The sequence below is a fragment of the Emydura macquarii genome, unplaced genomic scaffold (genome assembly GCF_026122565.2).
Source record: "Emydura macquarii macquarii isolate MOO-44397 ecotype Brisbane River unplaced genomic scaffold, CSIRO-AGI_Emac_v2 contig_3134, whole genome shotgun sequence".
Lineage (NCBI taxonomy): Eukaryota > Metazoa > Chordata > Testudines > Chelidae > Emydura > Emydura macquarii.
Window position 1 is genome coordinate 539,188 of NW_027133271.1, and position 25,422 is coordinate 564,609.

General features: G+C 51.4%; 1 protein-coding gene across 3 annotated transcripts in view; it reads left to right on the top strand.

Moving 5' to 3' along the window:
* Window positions 1–25,422, top strand: part of ADCY3 (adenylate cyclase 3) — a 70,492-nt gene that overhangs the window by 13,124 nt on the left and 31,946 nt on the right. For all 3 annotated transcript variants that reach the window (XM_067531312.1, XM_067531313.1, XM_067531311.1), the window contains exon 2: window positions 8,324–8,473. In XM_067531312.1, the coding sequence (XP_067387413.1) occupies window positions 8,324–8,473 (150 nt within the window). The remainder of the gene's footprint in view (window positions 1–8,323; window positions 8,474–25,422) is intronic.

The window sequence follows — 25,422 nt, forward strand, 5'->3', positions numbered from 1 at the left end:
GAGCTGCTAGTCTGAGACTTGGGAGAACCAGGATCAATTCCCTCTTCTGACAAGTACTTCTTATGACCCTGGGCAAGACGCTTCGCCCCTCTGTGCCTTATTCCCCATCTCGGGCATGGAAATAATGGCCATGCCTTGCCTCGCAGCGGGACTGTGCAGACGCTGGCCTGCCAAGTGGTCATACCTCCTCAAGTGCCCAGTACCAGCAACCATAGGTAGCAGCCTGCAACTTATAGCCAAAGGAGATCTCCTGTAGCCTGCACGTTTATTTCTGGTGCTGAAGATCATGGGTTCAGTCCTTGCTGGTGTCTTGTTTGTACGTGGCCACGGTGTCTTAGCCTGCACCCAGCTAGGTTGAAATCCTGTCTCTAGGGGGAGAGCAGAGTTCTGGAAGCCTGCGTGTTAACCACCAGGCCGGGAGAAAAGAACCTTCGCCTGTGCTGTGATAAAGGGTCATCTGTAATAAGTGGGGTGCGGGAGGGCTGGGTGCTTCTGGCCCTTTGCTTTCCTCTCCTGCCCAGGGAGGATTTGGGAGCAGTTCCTGATGCCATGGGAATGGACGCTCCTGGGTTTGCCAAGGAGCATCCATTTGTTCTTCTCCCCTGGCAGAAGGGGGAATCAGAAGAATTAGACTTGTCTCTGGGCCCCAGCTAAAGATGGGACTGGGTTGCCTGTCCAGGGGGGAAAGCCGAGAAACAGCCGCCAGCCTGGAGAAGGGAAGCTGCTTGCTTTAAACACCCTGTTTTCCGCACCCCAACCTCTCTTCACGTTAGCAGCCCCTTTGGCCTGGGGGCTGGCAGGAGCCCTCGCTTGCCTGGAGTCTTGGGTTTCGTGATCTGCTCACTTCCTTCTTCAACCTGGAAGGGACTCTTCTTTCCTCTTCCAGGAGGGAAAAGACGCCAGCTGTGTGGGGGTGGGAGCAGAAAGCCAGCCCTGGAGAGGCTGCTGCATGGAGAGTATGGCGGAATGGGGGAAGGGAGCATGTGTAAATCTGCTGTCCTGACTAATTGGCCACTTGTGCTTGAGTCTCTGGAGCTGCCCTAGTAAAGCTAATGGCACCTAGTAACACTCAGCATTTCTACGGGGCTTGACACACACAAACTCCTGATTCCTCACGACGCCCCTGGAAAGGAGACAGGTAACTTGTCCCCTATTCTAGCTGGGGAAACTGAGGCATGGAGTGATCAAGTGACTTGACCAAGATCGCAGAGGGAGCCTGTGGCAGAGCTGGGGCAAGGACTTGGGTGCTCATAGTCCTGTGCTCAGGCAATTACTCGCCCGATTGTACAACTCCATGTTTCGATTGGCGGCCTTGACGCTGTCACAACTGTGCGCCAGCTCCCTGGGGTGAGGAGCTGAGACCTAATCACCCCAACACACACAATATCCCTACGCCCAAGGGACCAGGTCATGGACAATGATTAAGGCAGGCTGCAGAGTGAAGGGGATAAAGGGTCGGCTTTTAGGGGAGCTGAAGGCAAAGATAATTTTTAAACATCTCCTTCCTCTTAAAGGGCCAGGCTGCACCATCAGCAGAAGTTTGTGACTCATTCTGCCGCTTTTGACTCTGTGTTATATCGGGAGCGGCTCAGTGGCCCCAGGGTAGCATTTATAACAGAACTTGAAGGGCTGTTGGGAGAGCAGCTGGGCTCATTGAAGGGGAAACGGGGTGTCTAAAGCAGTGTTTGAAACTGAGTACTAAGGAATAAGGACATAAAACAAGAATGGCCAGACTGGGTCAGAACAATGGCCTATTTAGCTCAGTGTCCTGTCTTGTGACAGATGCTTCAGAGGGAATGAACAGAGAAGGGCAGTTATCGAGTGGTCCACTCCTAGCTTCTGGCTGTTAGAGGCTTAGGACACCCACAGGATGGGGTTGCATCCCTGCCCAGCTTAGCTAAAAGCCATGGATGGACCTGTCCTCCACAAACTTAGCTAGTTCTTTTTTGCGCCAGGTATTCTTTTGGCCTGCACAACAACCCCTGGCAATGAGTTCCTCAAGTTGACTGTGCGTTGTGTGAAGAAATGCTTCCTTTTATTTGTTTTAAACCTGCTGCCTGTTAATTTCACTGGCTGACTCCTGGTTCTCGTGTTATGTGAAGGGGTAAATAACACTTCCTTCTTCACTTTCTCCACAGCAGTCATGATTTTATGGACCACTTAGTCTAAGGACCACGTAGTCGCCTCTTTTCCAAGCTGAAAAGTCTTTTTCCTCTCTCCTCATATGGAAGCTGTTCCATATTCCTAATCCTCTTCGTTGCCCTTTTAAAAAAATTATTCAAGTGTGGCTCTGTTCTGAAAAGCGAGGCTGCAGAGACGCGGTTGGGGTGCTCAGTGTTTATTGTGTGTCAGCAACTCCAGAGCAAATGGGCTCCCTTTAAAAGTCAGAAGACAGTTTTATTCCCAAATGTCAAGTTCTCCCAACCCCCGCTGGGATCTGAGTGTCAAGCTGGGTTCTTTACTTCTCCTGCATCATCACCTACCAGAAAGGCTCTGCAGGTTAAATTACGCCCTCTCGCTTTGCCTAGGCTGGGATAAAAGGTGTGGTGTAGGAATGTGTAAGCAACTACATTTGAAGAGTCTAGACATGGAACTTCAACATAGTATGTATTAAAATACATGCTGCCTTCCTTGTCTGTGCTAGGCATGCGCTAGTTAGAATGTGTTAAGTAACATAACTCCCTTTAAGCCCTAGTCTAGCCTCAGTTACTTCTGATTTCTTCAAATAAAACCCGCAGGGACCTTGGTGCCATCTATGCGTTTGAACAAGTGTAACTGATTGGAACTTAAGCCACCTCTATAGTGAAGAGCTTACAGTGGCACAGCTGTACCGATGCAGCCGTGCGGCTGTAAGATCTCTCGTGTAGCTGCTCTACGCTGATGGGAGAGAGCTCGCCCGTCAACTCAATTAAGCCACCCCCAACGAGCAGCAGTAGCTGTGTGGGTGGGAGAAGCTCTGTCCACACTGGCGCTTCTGTTGGTGTAACTTAGGTCGTTTTTTCACACCCCTGAGAGATGTAAGTTATACCGACAAACGTGGAAGCGTAGCCATAGCCTGCGTGAGCAATTGTGTTGCGGCAGCAGAAGGAACGGACGCCAACTCTCTCCTGGTGCTGGGCTGGTTCTGTAGGGTTAATGGAGAAGAAAGCAGTAAAAACCTACCCAAGACAACGGCTCTGAAGGATACACTGTGAAACAAGATCTGGGGAGCGAGGAGGGACTATTTTTCCGTGCCCTTCAGAGCAGAACCACACTTCAGAGTTAATGAGCCCTGCTCCGATAGCAGTGAGCCGTGCCAGGGTGTTCGTTAATGGGCTGTTAGCTTTTGGCCTCTGGGCTGGTGACACACCCGAGGTGTGCAGCAATAAATAACAGGGAGAGCAAGAGTCTGAGGTGCGGCTGGTTTGAAATGTGTGCAGAGCGTCTCCTCTCGGAGGCAAGAGAGGTGTGGAGAGGCTGCTGCAGGAGGCAGGGGCAGAGAAGAAGGCCGCCCTGCACCAGTGGCGGGTGATGCGGAGGGACACCACGGAGGCTGGTGCTGAATGAATGGACGGAGCATTACGTGTGGGGCTGGGGCCCGGGTTCTGTGCGGCATCTCTCCAGGAGCGCAGCGCAGCTTGACAAAGGTGGCTTTGTGCCTCCCGGGTCATGGGCTGCTCTGGGGCAGGGAGGGTGTAGAGCAGAGCATCTCTGATGGCTGTTCTAACTTCTGGCAGCCTTAAAGGTGCCATAATCTGGACCCTGCTTCACAATGGAGGTGTAGGTCTAGATTGTGACATGAACAGAGACCCTTGGGAACGGTTTGAGGGTGGAAGAAGAAATACAGTCATAGAAGATGAGGGTTGGCAGGGACCTCAGGAGGTATCTAGTCCAACCCCCTGCTCAAAGCAGGACCAACCCCGACTAAATCATCCCAGCCAGGGCTTTGTCAAGCCAGGCCTTAAACACCTCTAAGGATGCAGATTCCCCCACCTCCCTAGGAATCTGCAAGGCTGCTGTCGAGAACTTGCTGTGACTTCCAGTCCCCCGTGACCCATCACAGAGGCTGCGTTTTGCAAGTGTGGGTGGATTTTCCTTTGACGCGGCAAAGTGCCGGGGCCTTCACCTCTTCCCAGGGGTCTGACCAGCTGGAGAGGGCTGGGCTTTCACAACACTCTCTTCCTTGCAGAGGCGACGCTCGGTGCATTTCAGAAAGAGGGCTGAGCACGTCACTGAACGACACTAGGCGGGTGCAGCGAGGCTAGCAAGGACGAATGAGGAGGGGAACCGGTCCCCAGGGCTCAGGGCGTTATCGGATTGATAGCTAGGAATTCCCTTGTCCATGTGGGACGGCGTTGCAGCAAGAGAGTGCCAGACATTAGCCATTGTTGGAGACAGGCAACTGGACTCCCGGGCCATTGTTTTGATTCGCTGTGTTAATTCCTATGGCTTGACAGTAATTGCCAGGAACGCGTGAGGGGGGGATAATGTGTGAGGGGCTGGCAGGGTTTCCTAAGAATCATGGCTGCCCGGCACAGAGTGTTTGCTTTCCCTGGGCACTACAGGGAGAAGCAGGGACAGGTTCCATCACTGTACAAGAAATTTCCCCATCTCTGGTGCTTGAAATGACTCATCCTTGTTATCTGTGTCTCTTCCACGTGCCCTAGCCCAGGGCTGCGATGGTGAGGGAGGCTGTAAAGAGGGGTGGGACGATCACCTCTGTTCTTCTGAGCAGCTGTAGGGGTGGGGACAGGAGAAATTGTACCAGGATTTACGTTAGCACTGCACTCCAGAGGTGCCGCTCCCTGCTCTTCTAGCCCTGGTTCGCTCCTGACTCTGGAGACGTGCCAAGGGCAATGAACTGAGTGTTGTTTTGAATGTGGCGACGTGTCCATGCGGGGCTCGTGGGGCTCGTGGTGACCTGTGATCTTAGCACGGTGCCCACAGGCCACGCGTTCCTGCCGCCCCACTGAGAGGCCCCCGCATTCGCTGTAGCGCTCACGACAGGTCAGCCTGTCGTATCCGACAACAGCGCTTTTCCCTTCCCAGGCACGGGGCTCCCACAGACACGTCTGTCATCCACAGTGCTTACACAGGGCTGCTCTTGGAGTTAAAGCGTGGCGCTGGGACTTGGGCAATCTGAGCTTAAGTCCGATCTGGGCAAGTCAATTCCTCTCTGCATCTGCTTCCTCGACTGTAACACGGGGATGATTCTACTTCTCCTACCCCATGGAGAAGCCGAGGGATTTTACTTCTTTAGTGTTTGGACGGGGCTTGGAGATCCAGTGAAGGAAGGTGCTGGAGGCGTGGGTAGGATTATTATTAATCACCAGGATCGGGGAAAGCCAGCCAGCTGCGAGATCATAGGTTCCTTACCAGTGGTTTGTGCTTTTTGAGACACTTATATTATGACGAGTGCAAATAAACTGGAAACAAATGGCAATAAACTGCATGTTCTCTATTGGCTTGACCAGCTCTATAGAAGTGGGTATGATCTGAATTTGTGCCTAAAGTGGTTTGTATCTGGACCTAGTGTAAATGGGTGCAACACCTTTCCAGGGGGTTGTATCTGCTTAGATCCGGCCCTCGCCTCTGCATTCAGCGCAGCAAAACGTGTGGCCTGTGGCAGAACTGTTCAAGAAGTTCCATTCCCCCGGGGCCTCCCCTAGAGATTACAGACCTGCTGACTTTTTCCAAAACACCTGAACAAGTTTTAATGAAGAGAAGTTGGAACGTCTCTCCCCAAGGGCAACCCAAAGGGCTGTGAGGCTGGCACAGAGAACAGAGCGAGCATCGGCTTGGTGTGTAATACAGAAGTGGCTTTTTCGGGCCCTGTGTTCGCTAATGGGAGGCTGCCCAGATATAAGTAATGATCAAGGTGACTAGTGGCTTCGCGTACCCAACTTGAGACACCTTATAGTGATCTGACTTTTTCAAAGGGCGAGTGCTCGGCTCTTCCTGAGAATCAGGTCCCTTTAAGGTGTCTTGCGTTGGGCACCCAAAATCACTGTCCCTGGTTTGAGATGGAGGCCGATCTATTTAGACGGTAAATCGGCGCTCTGGCTGAGTGAATAACTGCACCCTGGCCCAAATACACCGAGGCTGAAGCGTGTTTCTAGGGCAGGAGGGGGCCGAGCAGGGAGCGTGTTTGTGATGTGCTCCGACTAGGAAGAGAACTTTAGTGGCGTGTTTTGAATGGACTGGAAGGGGTGATGCCGGGGTTGAGGAGGTCAGTGAGGAAGGGCTGGGTCTTTGATGGTGGAGGAGGAAACAGCAGGATTTGTATATGGAGTCAGGGGCCTAGCTTTGAGGGACAGATGAGAGGAGAAGTGGAAGATTGGCAGATGTCAAGACCAGAAGGGACCAATGTGATCTGAGTAATGCAGTCCAGCCAAGCGAGGCCCAGCACAGCAGGGAAGGGCACCAGAGCCAGCCTGCGTTTGTACAGTGCCTAGCACAGCAGGGTCCTGGTTCGTGGCGAGATCTCTTAGGCACTACAGGGTTACAAATAACAGTGCTCCGACAGAAAGTCAGAACAGCCACACTGGGTCAGACCCACGGTGCGTCTTGCCCACTATCCTGTCTTCAGGTAACAGCCGCTGCCAGATGCTTCAGAGGGAATGAACAGAACGGGGCAATTATCGAGTGGCCCATCCCCCATTGTCCAGTCCTGGCTTCCGGCAGTCAGTGGTTTGGGGACACCCAGAGCTATGGGATTTGTCCCTGACCATCTTGGCTAATAGCCACTGTTGGACCTTTCGTCCATGAAGTACCATGTCTGCCCAGAATAGAGGTTTTGCAGCTTTGCTTTGAATGGCCTTTACTCCACCATGCACGACTCAGCGTGTTTACCTGGAGCAGCTGAAGATGGGCTGCTGGGATTTGAACCGGTGGTTCCAATGAGCCTAGGAATTTCAAATCTGATGTTGAAAATTATAAGCCCATCCCCTTCAGTTTACACAGCACCAACAGGCCTTGCTTACGTCACTAACAAATCAGCATCATCTCAGGTTTTGTTTACACAGCGTTGTGAATGTGCGTGACATTTTAGAGAAGTAAAAGACACCATCCCTCCCTAAGCAAAGGCAACTAATCTAAATGAACACAGGACACAGTGAGGGGAGGGCAAGGGTGAACATAATAAAAAGATCACGTCACTGCCCTTGGTATTGTTGATCATTTATTTAACATCTATATATAGCACCACCGGTGGGCATGTCCGGGCTGTCACTTTTAAATCCTGCTAAAGAAGTTAACGCAGTTTCAGACTGACAGTGCGGTGTGTTTGTCCTACACACACTAAAAATATGAAGTTGCATAGGAACCTTGCTTAGCAGGGAGGGGGAAAACAACCGGTACTAGAGAGTAGCAAAGATGTGCTCCCCTGATTTTCCCAGAGGCTTACCTAACACTGCCACTGCATAGTGTTGTAGCAAGCCTATGGCATGCTGAACCTTTGCCCCCTCCACATGGTATATCATCCTAATGAACTGCTTAATATATGTGTTTCGCTCCCCTCTGCTAGTTGGAGCCAGAGCTGTACAACTGTGTGTCATAGGCCCTCTACTGTTAGCAGTTACAAGGAGGTTCTCTCTTAATTCAGGTTGCGGTGCAGGAGGAGCTGAGATCTCGACGCGCTGTCACCAAGCAGTTCTGAGTGACCGTGCTGTGCAGCGTAGTGGCAGCCAGGAAGTCCTGGGGCATTCTGGGTTTATTACAGAATGAATCTGTAGACTGTTCAATGGCATTGAAAGGGGGCAAATTGAAAACTGATAAACGGAAACACTTTCCCACACAATGGGGAGTTAGACTGTGGAACTCATGGCCACATGAAGTTGTTGAAGCCCTGAACAAGATTCAAAAGAGCAACAAGAATATCCAGAGTTACAATGGTAAATACTAAGGAAAAAGAATGTAAGGAGGGATATAAAGCCTCACGTGTCAGGGCTTAAATCCGTCTCTACCTATTGTGGGCGAGGGTGAGACTTTATGGGAGGCAAATTATCCCCCGTCAGCCTATTGTGGGTTTCTTGCACTTTCCTCTGAAGCAGCTGGTGGGAGACAGGACACTGGGCTAGATGGACCTCGCGTCTGATCCAGGCTGGCAATTCCTATGTGCCTATGGGCAATCAAGGGGGCGATGGAGGTGGTTCCTTTCTCTGAAAACTACTTGCACCAGCCCGCTGTGGGCGCTGTGATTGTGGGCTAAGTGAACCACGGGGCTGTCCCATCTGGCTGTGGACAGCAATATCCCCATCTTCCCCCCCTCCCCCCGCCAAGCTCCCTCTTGTCTTTTCCTTCCACGCTGATGACGTCCCCCCTTTCTCTCTCTCTATCTCCGAAGATCCTGTCCAATGTCGCCATCTACCTGTGCACCATCACTGTGGGCATCATGTCCTACTACATGGCAGATCGCAAGCACCGCAAGGCTTTCCTGGAAGCACGGCAGTCTCTTGAGGTCAAACTCAACCTGGAGGAGCAAAGCCAGCAGCAGGTAAGAGCAGATCCCCACCCCCTGATTGCTGCCCAATGCTCGTGTCTTCCTGCCGGAGGGCGTGTCACTGGCCTGGCATCTCGCGCGGCCGGGAGAGAAAATGCGGGGCACGGTCAGCCCTCCATCCCCCTCCCCGCTCAGCTGGCGCCCGTGGGAAGTGTTCACAGAGAGATGGATTCTGACACCGGTCAAGGGCTGTGCCTTTCGCATCGTGGCCCCGGCTGCTTTCAGTGCTTCCAGATGTATCGGCAGAGTTGCGCGTGGGGAGCCTAGGCCCGGAGTAGCAGCGGGGACAGGATTGAGAGGTGTCGGCAGAGCTGTGTGCGTGGGGGAGGCCAGGAGTGTAAGCTCTTTGGGGCAGGGACCGTCTCCTTGTTTGGTGTGTGTCCAGAGCCTAGTGCACGACTGGGGCTCCCTGGTGCTGCTGCAATACAAATAGTAAACAACAATAAGAACAGAGGATGCCTCTGGTCGGGAGGGAGCAGCGCTGGCAGAGCGAGGACGGGGGAGGGCTGGGACTGGATTAGCAGCAGGGGCTGCAGATATGGAGCAAGGTGCATTTGCGGAATAGTGTGCAAAGCCCAGTGCAGGAACCAAAAGATGAGGAATCTGACCACTCAAAGACTGACCGCTCTGGGGAGAGGACGTCCGTTCTCCCCGGCCCCCCGGCCCTGGGCCAATCTGACTGTTTTGTGGGGGTGGCTAACGGGAGCTGGGGTAACGAAGCTGAGATCTGGGACGCTGTCCTGGCTTTGTAGCCTACCGTGGTGCCCATGACTTTAATGAGACTGAGCTGGCCTCTGCCTGTGTGTCTCTATGACCTGGCTTCATGCCCTGTGTTCTTATGCTGCCTTCTTCTCTAACGGGCCTCTGAGTGCACCAGCTCTTTGTGTTCCAGTCCCAGGGCTGAATTCATGCAGCGAGAGCGGAGAACAGGCAGCCAGGAGAATCTGAAGTGTGTTCGGGAGACAGTGTTGCCTAGTGGGTAGAACACTGCGCTGGGACTTGGAGACCTGGGTTCTCTTCCTGGATCTGCCACTGAGCTGTTGGGTGTCCGTGAGCAAGTCTCTGTGCCTTAGTTTCCCCATCTCTAAAATGGGGATAATGATCCTGACATTCTTTGTAAAGCCTACTGATTAAAAGTGCTATCGAAGAACTAGGCGGTATGATTGTTAATATTTATTTATGATTACTGTTAGGCCTGTTGTCCCCTGGGATTTTAGCTGCTACATCCAGATAGCTGCAGCAGGGCAAAGCCACGATTTGCACCAGAGTGAATCACGTCTGCCCTCGGGGTTTGTTCCAGTAGCTAGAATCCCAGTGAATTTGGCAGGGCTGATTATTCCATTCTGCCTGACCTCGAATGAGTCACTGGGTCCCCTTCTGCCTCTCCCACTCCACTACAATATTGGTTATCAACTGAGAGCAGAAAATCTCATCTCCCTGAGAACCAGATGCAGCGATAAGTCCACTCCGCTTTCCTGGATAATTATTAATCACACACGCCAGCCATGTGATATAAACCACATGGACGTGACATTACAGGGGTGGCTGGGAACAGCTCTGGGAGGATACAGCTGCCGGCTTGTTCCTTCGCATTGCAAAACCTTTAGCCATGCAGAAGGCAAATGTCCGGTGGGCAGGGTTCCCAGGCCGCGTGCTGAATGGTCGCACTGTCCTGTTCCCGTTTGAAAGACTCTGGCTTGCCTTTCCCAGCGGAAACAGAGGTTTGGGGAATGGGATTAAGGATGGAGCAGGAGATGCAAACCAGAGTTCAAGAGGCTCTAGATTTCCAACAGAGACCAGCATTCAGACCGAGAGCTGGCCTGTAACTATGGGCTTAGGAAGAAATTTTGCCTCGGGGCAGGTTATCCCGTATCTACTGACTGCAGGGTTTCTTCCCTCTTCCTCTGAAGCAGCTCGTGCTGGCCCCTGACAGAGACAGGACACTGGAATAGATGAGGGCTTAAAGAGGGCAGGATTGCAAGGGGTCGCAGATCCAGTGAAAAAAACATCATGAAATATGGAGCCGAGCCATTGAGGGGTGCACATCAAGCGCTGCTCTCAGGTTATGATAAACCCCTCCTCCCGCACACACACTTTTTTCAGACCGTGTTAAGCACTGACTAGATGGACCCTGGCTCTTATCCAGTCTGGTGGTTCCTGTGCTCAAACTGTGATGCTCTCCTGTTTGCATCTGAGCGAGGCGGGTCCTTTCCGAGTCCCCGGTGTTTATCATTCCGCACATCGCCGAGCAGTTGGCCAGTCTAGAACAGCTCACGCTTCTCCAGCACTTCACGACTGACTGCTTTACGAACTAAATTAAACCCCGCAGCCCCCTGGGAGGAAGGTATCGTTATCCCCATCGTACAGGTGGGGAAACTGAGGCACGGAGCAGGCAAGCGGCTTGCCCAAGGTCACGTCGCAAGTCAGTGGCAGAGCTGAGAAGTGGGGGAAGGGGACCTTCAGGCCTGATTCTTCTTTCGCTGTCAATTGGGAACAACTCCCTAGACGTCTGTGGAGTAACACTAACATAAACAGGCGTGAGAGGAGACTCTGGCCTTGTCTCTGTGGGCTCCAGCCCGTGTGCGTGTAATTACGGCTGTGTCCATTCACCGAAGAGCTGTTAGCGGAGAGCTGGTATCTCGCCGACAGAAACCTGTTTAAAAGCCGTGCTTCCTCTTGTCTACGTCCAATTATGAGCTGGGCTAATTTTAGCGCCTTATCTAGAGCCTGTCTCTCTCTCTCTCTCCACCTCCTATTATCTGTCCAATGTGCTGCCGGCAATCTGCTCTCAAGATCAGCAGAGACACGCACCCATCTAGGTCCCTGGCTGGGTGACAGAACTATGCCAGTAGCCTTCTCTTTGATCAAGGACTCTGAGCAAAGCTGTCATGTCTATCCTAGTCCAAGGGCGGGGGGAGGGTGGTGGGACCGGGAGGGGTTCGCTGGCTGTACTAGTTGGATATCTGGTGGCATGTTTCCAGGAAGAATCTCTGGGTGATTGCACGGGGGAAGCGTCTTCTGGCACAAAGTGGCCGTCAAGCCAGAAGAATCTCTGGGGTAATCTCTGGTTGGGCTCATAAATGGCTCTGCGCCCTCCATTTCAGCTGAGAACCGAATGGTGCAGTCCCAGGTGCAGTCGCTGCTGCTGACAGTCTGTCTGTGCATGTAGAATCGTAGAATCAGAGTTGGCAGGGACCTCAGGAGGTATCTAGTCCAACCCCCTGCTCAGAGCAGGACTAACCTCAGCTAAATCATCCCAGCCAGGGTTTTGTCAAGCCTCAGCTTAAAAACCTCTAAAGATGGGGATTCCACCACCTCCCCAGGTAACCCATTCCAGTGCTTCACCACCCTCCTAGGGGAAAACGTTTTTCCTAATATTCAACCTAGACCTGCCTCACTGCAACTTGAGACCATTGCTCCTAGTTCTGTCATCTGCCACCACTGAGAACAGCCTAGCTCCATCCTCCCTAGAACCCCCTTTCAGGTAGTTAAAGGCTGCTATCAAATCCCCCCTCATTCTTCTCTTCTGTAGACTGAACAAGCCCAGTTCCCTCAGCCTCTCCTCATAAGTCTTGTGCTCCAGCCCCCTCATCATTTCTGTTGCCCTCCGCTGGACTCTCTCTAACTTCTCCACGTCCTTGTTGTAGTGGGGGGCCCAAAACTGGACACAATACTCCAAATGCTGCCTCACCAGTGCCGAATATGCAGCCAAGGAGAGTCTCTGAGGTCCGTTGGCCCAAACCGGCCTTCATGGCTTCTGCATTACGAAAGAAATAGGCTCAAACAACCTGCAGGAGAAGTTTTATGCCACACTCATCGAGCATGGTTAGTGTTTGCAGAGACCTGTTTATTGTGAATCACTCTCCTTCCAGGTCTCTCTCACTTTCAGTTGTCCCTTTCCTTCCTTTCATCTGCGTCTCTCCTTCCCCTCTGGTTTCCCTCTCCAGCCGTGTTTCTCTTTCTTTTCATTGTCTCTCTGCCTTGAAGGGTTTCTCACTAATTGCCTCACCACACGCTCCCTGGAAGTGGCTCCCTAAGACATTAGGAAAGATGCACATTGGTGCTGGACATCCCATTTACAAGTACTGGAACCAGCACGTTCCTCTGTCCTTGATCCGTTCTGCCCTGGGATGGATATTTTATTCAGGTGAATGTCTTGAGGTCAGAGGTCCGCCCTAAACTCCCTACAAACCGCAGTGCTGTGTGTTTTGGAAATATAGATTAGATATTGTAAAGCAGCAGCTACTGTCTATGTGTAACCGCTGCCCTCTACTGGATGGAATTAGAACTGCTCAACTATGTGTGATAGGCCCTATACTGCCATCTGTTCTGGGTTGCCTTTGGTCAAGTCACAAGGGCCCAGTCTTGGCAGCCCCTCATGCCATTCCGTTCTCAATGGGTCACGGTGCACAAGGTAGTGATGTCGGCGATATCCTAGGTGCTGGAGGCTTTGTTGTGGTAGATTAGATTTCTTTTTCCTCCAAGAGTCAGCAAGAGCCACCTTTTCCTCTGGTGCCTTACAGGTATGTGGGACAAAGGCAGATCTCTGATGACAATATCTTTGGTGATGGATTAAGCATGATGCAAAAAGGCAGGTCATAAATGGAATCAGCTCAGCCGTTGCTCTTGGTGTTATATAACCATTGCACGGCTTGTTTTGTAAGCATTTGGAAAAAATACATGCGAGCTTCTCCCGCCGGCAGCAGTAATCGAGCATTCAGGGTGGGAGTTTAAATGCACAGATGTCAGGGAGAACTGGAAAGGGAAGGTTCCCACAGCAACATACATTCTGCCGCTCTGCACATCTGTGACAGGGTAGAGAGTATCATGGGATGGGATGAAGCAAATGTCAATTTAGCTTGAATATCTGGGGAAAGTATCTCAACAGGGATTACAAGGAATGGTCTGTCCCCAGGGGAGTGGAGAAAATACTCAGGACTTGGGGCATTTTAAAACTGAATGGGACAAAATTCTGGCAAATAGACTGTAAGAAACAATCTTGTGCTGAGCTGGGTAAACGAAATGATCTAATAGGTCTCTTTCCTTTCCAATGGGCCAAATTCTGCTCTGACTTAAACAGGAAGAGCCATTGATTTCAGCGCAGATACTCCAGATTTATACCCAATTAGCTGAATTTGATCCTGCCCCATTAAAGTCAATGGGAACTTTGCCACGGACTTCACTTAGCATCAAATCAAGACCTGTGTCCTGTAATCATTGTTAAACAAATACAGTGGGCCAAATTCTTGTCAGTTGCATGCGTGCAGTTCCATCTGCCTCCAGGGTAAGCGAGGGTGTGATCCAAACCTTTTAAAATGAATGTGAGTCTTTCTATTGATTTCAGTGGATTTTGGAGTCCAGTATTTGTGGCAAAGCTGAGTTAACGCTGGGGAATTTGTATTGTGAATGCCCTGTTTTGAATTGAATGCTGCAGGATGTCTGTGTGACTATTTATTATGGACCACAAACCTGACTTTGCTGCTACATGCTTTGCTAGCTGTCATTTGGACAGGAACAGCACTTCTCCGCTTCACCCCAGAGTTGGCTGCATTTCAGTGGCCTATGGTCAATGATCTATATGAATGTTCGGCCAGACCGTGAACTGCTTTGGGGTCATCAGACTGAAAGGCAATATACACGTGATTAATTACACAACTGCAGGCTCTGAGATGGACATGGGAAGATTAATAAAGTAGAGATCTTGGGACGTGTCATCCGAACGAGTCCGCCCAGGGGAGCTGGAGGGGAAGGTCAGATTCATAGACGTTAAGGCCAGAAGAGACCATTCAGATCATCTAGTCTGACCTCCTGCAGAAGACAGGCTAATGAGCTTCCCCCCCTGATTCCTGGCCTGAGCCCGTCACTTCTAGTTGAGAGACGTCTGTTCTTGATGTAAAGAGTACAAGTGATGGAGGGAGAACCCACCAGACCAGGAATCCGTTGGTGGGAATTCCTTAACTTTGGAAAAGTTTGCCGTTTCCCTAGGCAGCATGCAAGCTGATTGCCGCCCCCTAAATCAGCCCATACCCCATAAAGGTCCATCGTTCACCAACTGACCCACTGCACTTTTCAGGAAAAACCAGAGAGGTTTCCCTCTGTTGCCAGTGGTGCTCTGACTTGTCACTGCTCCTCCTCCCAAACTTTTTATCTCACCCCACCCCACCCCCTGTCCATGTCCGTTCCCCCAGCTGGGACTGAGAGTGGGATCAAGGTCGGGGCAGCGGCTGGACCCCGGGAGCCGAGGTTGGGCCCTGGAGGCTGGGTGCCAAGGCCGTGGCTGGTGGCCGGACATTGAAATTGCGGCTGGGTGCCGCGACCAGGGGCCCAGGCGGGGGCTAGGGGCTATAACTGGAGGCTGAGGCTGACCCACAGGCTCGGGGGGGGAGAGGGGGGGGCAGGGCCGGAGCAAAGCTCTGGGCAGAGCAGGGCTGGATGGCGCTCCCTCTCTGCCCCCCGTGGGGGCTGGCCCAGGACCTGCTGCACCCCCCTGAATGTTCCTCCGTGTCCCTCGGGGGCGCCCCACAGTTTGGGGACCTCTGCTCTAGTGTAAGTGATTCTTTCTACAACCTCCATTCCATGATCTTTTATTTCTGACAATAAGAGTGCGGAGGCCTGGCTCTTTGTATCTAGTTAGTTCTGTGGCCCCATTACCATCGCATGTGAGCACCGACTTATCCTTGCAACATTCCTGTGAGGCAGGGCAGGGCTATTATCCCCATAGTACAGATGGGAAACTGAGGCACAGAGAGATCGCGGCACTTGTACAAAGTCTCTCAGGGATTCTTGTGGCAGAGCAGGAAATTGAGCACAGGACCCGCATCTCGTTTTCAACCTTCCCGCGGCTAGTCAAAGCGGCAGGTGACGCTCAGTCTCTACGGACTTGAGGGTAAGGGCTTTCCTCGCAGTTGTAGTTCTGTGCTGATGCAGGCCGCTCCCGGTCTGGACACCTGAACAAAGAGCAGGGGGACTCTCTCCTGCGCTCTCAGCGACCCCCTGCTCAGCCCAGGCAGCTGCCTGAAAAGAGCCAACGTCAGGCCATGCAAAGGAATGTTTTAATAGTTATTTAAGTTGCAGTAACGTCTTGGCGCCTGAGGCACAGATCAGGGCCCCGACCTGCTCAGTGTTGTATAAACACAGAACAAAAAGATAATCCCTACCCCAAAGAGCTGACTGTCTTTTTTTATGTTTGGAAGCACAGCCCTGACCCTGCACCATGGCCTGAAAGAGAGCAAATACCTGCTCATTACCACTCAAATGCAGCCAGCTCTGGGGTGGGAGGGAGCAGCCAACCAGCACAACAGTGGGAAAGGGAAACAAGCTGAGGACACAGGGGCAAACCCTGTGTCTTACCAGAAATGGCTTGGAGTATTTAATGCCCCTGCAGAGCTGCTGGGACCTCAGTTTTCTCAACCCCTCCTCCCCCAACGTCCAGCACATTGAGCTCGATGTATCTGCTCTGGAAGGGGGCAGGGCTGAGTGGGCCTTGTCCGGCTATGTAGCTGTGCTCCTGAATCAGCCCATCAAGCCATCCCCTTCAGGTGTAGGAGCTGGTGGCTATCAGTGGCTGCAGCCGCCCCGGAGCAGAGGGCCTTCCTCATGTGTATCTGGCTCCTGCGTGTTTTTGGCAGGATATAAAGCGCTGCCCCTGTGACAGTCGTATCTTCCGAGCCACCGTTTTGAGCTTCCCGACTGCACAGATGCTCCCTGTCTTGGGCCTGCTGCAGAACTTCAAAGCGCAGAGGCAGGTCCACCCCAGTCTTTGCTTGAAGCCGACAAGTTTGGGCTTAATTGCAAACCCGCCGGAGCAGGGAGGTTTTCCACTTGGAACCACGCAGATCTCAAACCGCGGCCAGCCTCATCCCCTAGCGCTGGGCAAGGAGTCGCCGGTTAGATTAACAGATTCCAGGGCCGAAAGGGACCTCTGTGATCATCTTGTCTGAGCTCCTGCCTCACACGGGTCAGAGAATGATTCCTAGAGCAGATCCTTTAGAAAACAATCCAATCCTGATTTAAAAATTGGCTGGGGTGGAGAATCCACCACAGTCTTTGGTAAATTGTTCCACTGGGTAATTACCCTCACTGTCAACAATGTATGCCTTAGTTCCAGTCTGAATGTGTCTAGCTTCAACTTCCAGCCATTGGATTGTGTTAGACCTTTGTCTGCGAGATCGAAGATCCCATGACTAACTATTTGCTCCTGATGTAGATACTTAGTCACCCCTTCACCTGCTCTTTACTGGGCTAAATAGATTGAGCTCCTTCAGTCTATCGCTCTAAGGCGTGTTTTCTAATTAAGGTCGCCAACCCGCCAAGATTGTACTGCAGTCTCCAGGAATTAAAGATTAATCTTTACTAATTATGTCACGTGATGAAACCTCCACGAATACGTCCAACAAAAATTGGCAACCTTGTGCCCTTTCATTATCTTCGTGGGTCTCCTCTGAAAGCTCTCAACATCCTTCTTAAATTGCGGACACCAGAACTGGAAACAGTATTCCAGCAGTGATTGCACCAGTGGCAAAGAGAGAGGTCAAATAACCTCTCTCCTCCTATTCAAAATTCCCCTGTTTATTCAGCCTTGGGTCACATTAGCTTTTTCGGCCAGAGTGTCACGCTGGGAGCTCATCTTCAGCTGATTAGCCACTAAATCTTTTTCGAGTCATCGCTTCCCAGGAGAGAGTCCCCCAAGTGGTAAGCATGGCCTGCATTCTTTGTTCCTAGATGTCTACGTTTACATTTAGCCAGATTAAAACACATTTGCTCGCGCCCAGTTAATCTGGCGATCCGGGTTGCACTGTGCCAGTGACCCGTCCTCTTCATTATTTCCGTTCGAGACAGATGAGACCTGTTAGATCATCTAAGGCCCTGTCCTGCAAGGTGCTGAGTGCTTCTTGTGAAGTGCTGAGCACCTTCAATGACTCTCACAGATCTTCGTCCAGCTGCCTGGAGCCAATGCAGAATTGTTCCCTATAGTCCTTCAGCCTCGTATGAAATGCCCTAAATCATGGGATTTCTGCCATTCCTCTGGAGGGGCTGTCCCACAGACTAAGCCTGTCGGTCTGACGGCGGGGAAGGATTTCCTCATGAGAATTCATCCTCAATTTCCCTTTGCTCACTTTCATCCCACTACTTAGCCATGCCCCTTTGTGTCAGTCACTCTCACACAGAAGAGGGACAGAGATGATCTGTACTCTCTGAATACCCAGAGAAGGCTGTCGTATCCCCGGTCATCATCTCACCAAGTGTTACTGCTCTCGTTTGGTGCTAATGACTTATCAAAATCAACTAGCCCCTTTCGCTCTTCCTGCTCTGATCTCCTACAGTCCTTACAGAAAGCAAATCTGGTGCCCGTTGCAGCTGTCTTGACAGACAAAACCTTGTTTCTTTGTCCCAGTGTTCTCATTTATACCCACAGGTAATAGGGGCATCCAAATGTGGACTGAGTAAACGTCAGAGCCTGCAAACTAAGGAGATCTGGGGTGAAATGCTGGCCCCACCGAAGTCAACAGGAATTTTGTCATTTACTTTGGTGGGGCCACGATTTCACCTCTTGTGCGTGCGATGGCGGGATAGGGATGTTCCCAGTATTTGTCCCACTAGGGGAAATGTGTTAATTGAACCATAAGGGCCATTTCCATGACAGCTCCCCTTGTCCTAGGGTAGTTCAGAGCCATCTCTTGGAGACAGAGCTAGATGGGACAAGGCACTGGGGAATATGCTGTTGGGAATGATGAGACAGATGGACCTGGTGACTCAGTGGCTTTTTTCCAGCTCTAATTTCTAGAGATGGGGGGTTCTGGCCAGAGCGCTGGATCCAAACACCCTGGAGATGGGCCCAAATTTCACGTCTTGTCCCGTTGAATTGATTTAGAGTGCATAAATGGGCCAATGATGTTAACATAACCCAGTCATTGTCCAACATTCAACAGTGTTCGACAAGGTTCGGGGTTTGGAATACAAAGACCTCAGCCTGCTTAGCACCATGGCAAACACACCGTTGAAAATCCAGTCAACTTTTTATTGAAGATACAGACAAGAATTAAAAACAGTTCAAGCATGTGAAATGTAAAGTATGAAATAGGGCTTGTGTTTTAATAACATCCCTAGTTCCCTTGAGCTGGAGAGAGATTTTAGAAGGACCCCCCGCCCCGCCTGTTGTTGGACAGTCTCTTAGAGGGTGTCACAGCTGGTAATAACCGTCCTTTGGGGGAAAAGAGAAGAAGTTAGTTGAGATGAGCTGGAGCTGTTGTTGTTGGTAAGGCCCAATCCTGTTTCATCCTAGGAGGTTGGGGTTTATCCAGAACTGGTGGAGGTGGTGATGTAATCCAGGTCTTTCTCTCTGGCCCAATCTGGTCCAGGACACCTCTCAGGATTAGGATGCAGAAAGTCTGTGGTCCCAGGAGATGGAGGGGTGGGGGGTAGCAGACATGACTTGCTCCAGTATTCTCCAGTATTCTCTCTTACTCTAGCCAGGTGTGGTGGAGCACATGCGTGGCTGTTGAATAGGGGAAGGAAAGAAGGCAGGCTCCCCCCGAATCCTGGGGGATGCAGGGATGTTTGTTTCCCTTGTCTGGGTGTTTTCTGTTGCACGACATAGGAAACCAACAGGGGCAACTGGAAGCAGAGAAGTTTGTCATTTGCTGTCATGGAAACGGGTTGCCATAGTGACTAAATTTGACATACAAGGCAAATTACAGGAAGCCAAAGGAAATGAACGGAGGGGGGTTGAAATGCACCAGGTGCTGCTCCCGTTAATACAGAGAGAAAAAAACCCGTCTGTCCCTGCCAGATTGCACTCCCTTGCCTATAGCCCTGCTCCAGAGAATCGCAGATTGCGCCGCGCGGCTTCACAGCTCCAGTGTCATTTTGAGGATGTCGTGGCTCTTTTAGTGGGCCAACATGTTGGTGACAACCCAGGAGACTGATTTAAATAAAAACTCCCATCCCCTCCTCTCTCATCCGTCATCCATCCATCCTGCGCTGCCCATAATCCCAGCCTGGAGCTCACAGCCCCATTTCCAGATGTTTCCAAGCCGATCGTTCTGCACCCGTTCGCTCCCCAAGATTTGCAGTCTCCTGATTTCTGGTCACACCCCACCTCTTGCCCAAAGCCCAAGTAGACGAGTTTGGTGCTAGATGACATGGATGGGGAGGCAGGGAGACACAATCCTATTGGCTGCAGGAGTATGAGCAACCTCTGCAACTCCCCCTTCCTGGATGACTTTGGCTGGTTGAGCTTCATAGTTGTAGGTCCCCTGGCTATGTCCTTTCAACATCCCAAAATGTAATTGTCATGGGAAATCATCGAGTAGGTTTTAGTTAGGTCCTGCCGGGACTGGTTCTTGGCCCTGAGCTGTGTTTAGCAGGGATCTGGAAGAAAACATAAAATCATCACCAATAAAGTTTGCAGATGACACAAAGATGGGGGGAGTGGTACATAATGCAGAGGACAGGTCCCGGACACAAAGCGATCTGAGATAAACTGGGCACAACTGGGATATATTACCTCTGACTTTGGCACTGGTGCGACCGGTAACTGGAATAGCGTGTCCAGTTCTGGTGTCCACAGTTCAAGAAGACTGTTGATAAGTTGGAATGGTTAAAGGATTGGAAAACATGTCATAGTGATTGACTCCAAGAGCTCAGTCCATTTGTCTTAACAAAGAGAAGGTTAGGGGGTGACTTGATCCCACACAGAGAACAAAGATATGGGAATAGAGGGGCTCTTCAGTCTAGCAGACAAAGGTATAAAAAGATCCAATGGCTGGAAGTTAAAGCTAGACAAATTCATACTGGAAGGTGCACACATTTAACAGTGGGGAAGATTAACCAATGGGACAACTTACCAAGGGTCCTGGTGGATTCCCTATGACTGGCTATTTTAAAATCCCAATGGGCTGTTTTTCTAAATGATACGCTCTAGTTTGAACATGAATTATTTAGGGGAAATTCGCTGCCCTCGGTTATGCAGGCGTTCAGACTAATAGTTCCTTCTGGCTTGGAGTGCATGAATCTCTGCACACCCTGCAATGTGGGAGGTTAAGAGCCACTGTGGCGCTGCGGTCGGCAGAATGCAGAGTGGTGGTGGGAGAGCTGTTGTTTGTTTAACCTTGTGCAGCCTCTTCAGAGCTGGGAAGCACCCAGTTGCCTTACTTTGAAAGCATGCCGTGGCTCAGTCTCAATATCTGGCTCTTATGGATGAGGGGGTCTCCAAGCAGAGGAGAGGCAGTGACCTAGGAAGTCAGATAGGAGCTGCCATTCTAGGTCCAACCATAGTCCAGCTAGTCCTATGTCCTGCCTCGTTCACTGAGGAAGCTTCAGAGGAAACCCAATCCCTTCCTCTTCCCCCTCCTCCTCTCCCCCATAATGCACCTGGCTAGTTGTGCCATGCTGTACCTGGTGGGGAGGGGAAATTCCTTCCTGACCCCACCAGTTCACCATCATCTAGCCTGAAGCATGAGATTGGATTGTCCTTTGCGTGCTCTCAGCTCTGCATAACTGCAGATTTTATTAGTGGTAATAAAATTACCCAGCTTCTTTTAAAAAAAAAAAAAATCCAGCTCTGCAGCTGGTAAATTTTACTTTGAAGAAGTCACAATTAATGGCCTCGCGGCTGGTCTGGTTTTACAGATAACTACATTATTTTTAGCCAGCTTTAGTTTCCAGGAAGAAATATATGTACAATATCCATGCATGACATCATTCGTCTGTTTACTCCAGCTGTTTGCTAGAGCGTGCTGTAAATCAACACGCAACATACCTCCACTGACTATCCACAGGTACTGATGAGAAGAGATGGGTGATAAGGAGACAGGGAGGTAAAGGAACAGAGTCATTGGGATGATCCAAATACTCTGCAGCTGTATGACTGCTTTGAGTCACCAGGGCATATCACTAAATCTTGGCCTAGTGATCATACATATATAATAACCATACTTCACTCTTCTGTAGCAGGGTTTATTCAAAGATCACACCATGTTTCGCAAGCCCTCCGCCACGGCAGGGCAACCCAGCAACCGTATAAGACGGTGCAACAGTTTAGGACAGGAAGAGAAGGAGAACATTGGCCTTCGTTCTCCACTGTCTTGTGCTGTTCACACGCGAGCAGGAGTGTGAAGTCTGCGCAGTCCATTCTGGCTTGGTAGCTATTTGCACTCACTTTCCGCGGGCGCACATGTGCGTGCACAAAGGGCCAGGCAATGGAGAACCAGAACCAACAGAAGCCGGAGGGAAGATTTTAGGGCACCAGCCCATGGTCCCCCCATTGGAATTTGACCAGGACTAAGACCTTTATTCTTGCAAAAAGCTCCCTGGCTTATTTAATGGCCCCAATTGGCTGGGACTGCAGTTTGACGTCTCACCCCAGGGAGCAGCGGCACAGTCTTACAGGTGAGATGGTGTCCAAGCAGGGGGATGGCAAAGGGCTAGGAAGTCAGATAGAAACTGCCGTTCTGGATCAGGCCAGCTGGTTCTGTATCCTGCCTCATGCACTGAGGATGCTTCAGAGAATGCCCAACCCCTTCCATTTCCCCCTTCCCTCCCTTTATAATGTCCCATGCTGAACATGGTGGAGAGGGGAAATTCCTTCCTGACCACCCTCCCCCCCCCAGTCCACCATCTTCTGGCCCGATGCATGAGATTGGATTGCCCTTTGCGTGCTCTCAGCTCTGCTGGGCTGCAGATGTAACGTCTCTTTTTTACACAACAAATCAAATAGGAAGGAACCCCACTGGCACAGAGGGGTCCAGACAGCTGTGATTACAAACACAGCAGCACCCATGGCCTAGCCACGGACACACACTGCTGTTCTGGCTGCTTCGGGTGGTTTCTGAAATACAGAAGACAGTGAGGGAGACTAGAGGACTCACACACTATTTAAAGGGATCCTATCCTACACTACAGCCTCCTGACAGCACCCTAGCCCATTGGCTCAGCACTGAGTTGAGCACCTGCTCCTAAATCACCTTAACCACCGCATCACAGCACCTTGATGTTCCGTAGATCCCCAGGCCAGAAGGCACCACGGTGATCATCTAGTCTGACTGCCTGGATAACTCAGGCCAGAGACCTGCCCCAGAATAATTTTAGGAAAACATCCAATCTGGTTTTAAAAATGGCCGGTGATGGAGAAGCCCCCAGAACTCTTGGCCAGTTGTGCCAATGGTTAATTACTTTCACTCTCCAAAATATTCACCTTGTTTCCAGTCTGAGCCTGTCGAGCTTCAGCTTCCAGCGATCCCTTTCCCAGCTAGACTGCAGAACACATTATCCAATATGTGTTCCTAGGTATTTAGAGACCGGAATCCGGTCACCCCTAAATCTTCTCTTTGTTAAACTGTCACTCGAAGGCAGGTTTTCTAATCCTTCAATCGCTCTCAGGGCTCTTCCCTGACCCCTCTCCAATCTACCAACATCCTTTGTGAAGGGCGGACAGCAGACCGGGACCCAGGATTCCAGCAGTGCCAGATACAGAGGGAAAAGAACTTCTCTCCTCCCACTTCACATTCCCCTGCTTCTGCGTCTAAAGATTGCATTAGCACTTTTGACCACAGCGTCGCGCTGGGCGTGCACGTTCAGCTTGTTATCTGCCGTGACCCCCAAATCTTTTTTCAGAGTCGCAGTTCCCCGGGATGGAGTCCCCCCACCCCCTCCTGTCAGCGTGACCTGCAATCTTTGTTCCCAGATGTCTGACTTTACATTGTGCCGTGTGAAAAGTCGTATTGGTTTGATCGGGAAGGGCTGGACTGCCCTCGCACCCATGGGTGTCATTCCACTGTCTGCGCGGGGGCTGCGCCGCCCCTGCGTCGCGATGACTGCGAGCAGCATGAGGCCCGGAGAGCCGCGATGACCCAGGCGGCTAAGAGCGGCGCACCCGAGGGGAGCTCACTCCGGGGCTGTTTGCCAGGGCGCGTGGCTCGCTGGGAGTGAGTAGCGGAGGATGCAGTGGGGCTAATTTGATCATTCTCTGCTGCTTAGGTTTTAATGAGGATGATTTTCTCCGTGATTCAACGATCCAGACACAGTTAAGAAATAACAGGGAGGTGCTAAGCAGAGCAAGGCTCCTCCGTGTCGGGGAAACAAGTGGCTCTGGCTGTTGCGCCTGAGCTTTCGTGCCTAGGACTCGGGTTCAAATCCTGCCCGAGGTAATAGTGACCCAAATATCTTACCATCGGGTGGCGGTGGAACAGGCTGGATGTTTTCAAGCCAGTGTCTATTGCACAGGTCTCTGTAACAGGCAAGCCCTCATCACAGCTGGTCCCCTTGTGAGCTGTCTAAGCAGAGAAGCCGCAGATTGAATGAGTGTGGAGAACTAGCACCCCTTCCGGCCCTAGGGGGTCTCTCCACGTCATGGCAGGAGGAGGCTTGCTTCTGTCTTTGGGATTTGCACTATGCCCATTTCTACAGCACCTGGGCCCCCCCCCTCCCTTTGTCTGACCAGGTGCCATCTTGTGGCTGCAATAATTGCTCGGAGTATTTGGGTCACTGGGCTGAATGCAACATGTCACGCGCCCAAATGTCAACCTGGTTTGGAAATAGATTCGCTAATTCCAGCTAAAATTAGCTCCTTAAGGGGGAAAAAAAAATAGGACCGGCTTACAAAACTGGATGCCGGGAGCTGCGTTCAGGCACGTGTCCAGTCTGGTCCCTGACGTCTCCAGGGTGTGAGTCTCCGCAGAAGGAAATCTGTTTGTAAGTCACTTTTTTTTATGGTGATTTACAGCATTCAAAGGTGAGTGAAGCATCTCCGAGGACCCGCACAGTAGAGTCACAGTCTGATTTCAAACATGACTTGATCCAGACGGGCTGTGTGGTCTAGTGGCAAGGTCACTAGCGTGGGAACTGAGCCATATGGATTCTATTCCCAGCTTAGCTGCTGGTGTCGGGCAAGTCACTTCCTCTCCCACCTTTTGTCTCTTCAGACAGTTAGCTCTTTGGAGCAGGCACTGTCTCTCACTAAGAATTTGTACAGCACCTAGCACAATAGAGTCCTGATTTGGGGGGTTTTTGGAATGCAAATAATATGAGGGGCTGGCATCTTCTCCAAAGGAAAGTAGTAGAAGCCCCCTTACTGGGGGCATTTATAACTGGACGGGACAAAGGACTGTAGGGAGCAGCTGTGTTGTTGCTCCTGCAAGATGGTCTAGGAGAGACCAAATGGTTTGACATTGCTGGTTTCCAAGCATCTACGATGGAAGTGAATCTGCCTGATCTGGAGGCATTGTCCATGCTGAGGACCTGGGCTGCGTGTGTGTCTGCAGGTAGAGCTTTGAACTGCTGAATGCCCCACGGTGTCCTGCAGTGAAAAATTTCCCTGTGCACCACGAAGAACTAGCTGCCTGTAGAGATTGCCTTGGCCACGCAGTCCGCCAGGGGCTTGGCGACATCCTTGACAGTCAAGCGTGTGTCCGGTGTGCTGGCTGTTGAGTCCCTGGTAGCAGTTGTACATGGCAGAGGCTCTGATGTCTTACGCGTTTCAGTCGTGTTCCTGTTAGCCGTCCCTGGATTGGCCAGGGCTGGGTCTGAGCAGTTCCAGTGAGGATTTCAGTCATCTGAATTTCCAGCCTGTTCTGCTGGGGAGATGCGGCTGAAGGGCCTATGGGTGGGATCAGAGCTCCTACATGGGGGGGGGAAAGGATACACTTTAGCGGGGCCAGGAGGCCCTACGGGGCCCGGCCCAGGGTGCAATCCCCCATTACGTGTGTGGGAGGGGGCCCGTGTGACAAGTTTGTACTGGGCCCGAAAAAATGATACTTGGGCCCTGCGTGGGATGGGTAGAGCTACTGGCATCAGCAGGCAGAGGTGCGGGGTGCAGAATGTGGCTGATACTCATGTGATCATAGAATCGCAGGACTGGAAGGGACTTCGAGAGCTCTTCTAGTCCAGTCCACTGCACTCACGGCAGGACTCAGTGTATTCTAGACCAGGGGTTCACAAACTTTTTT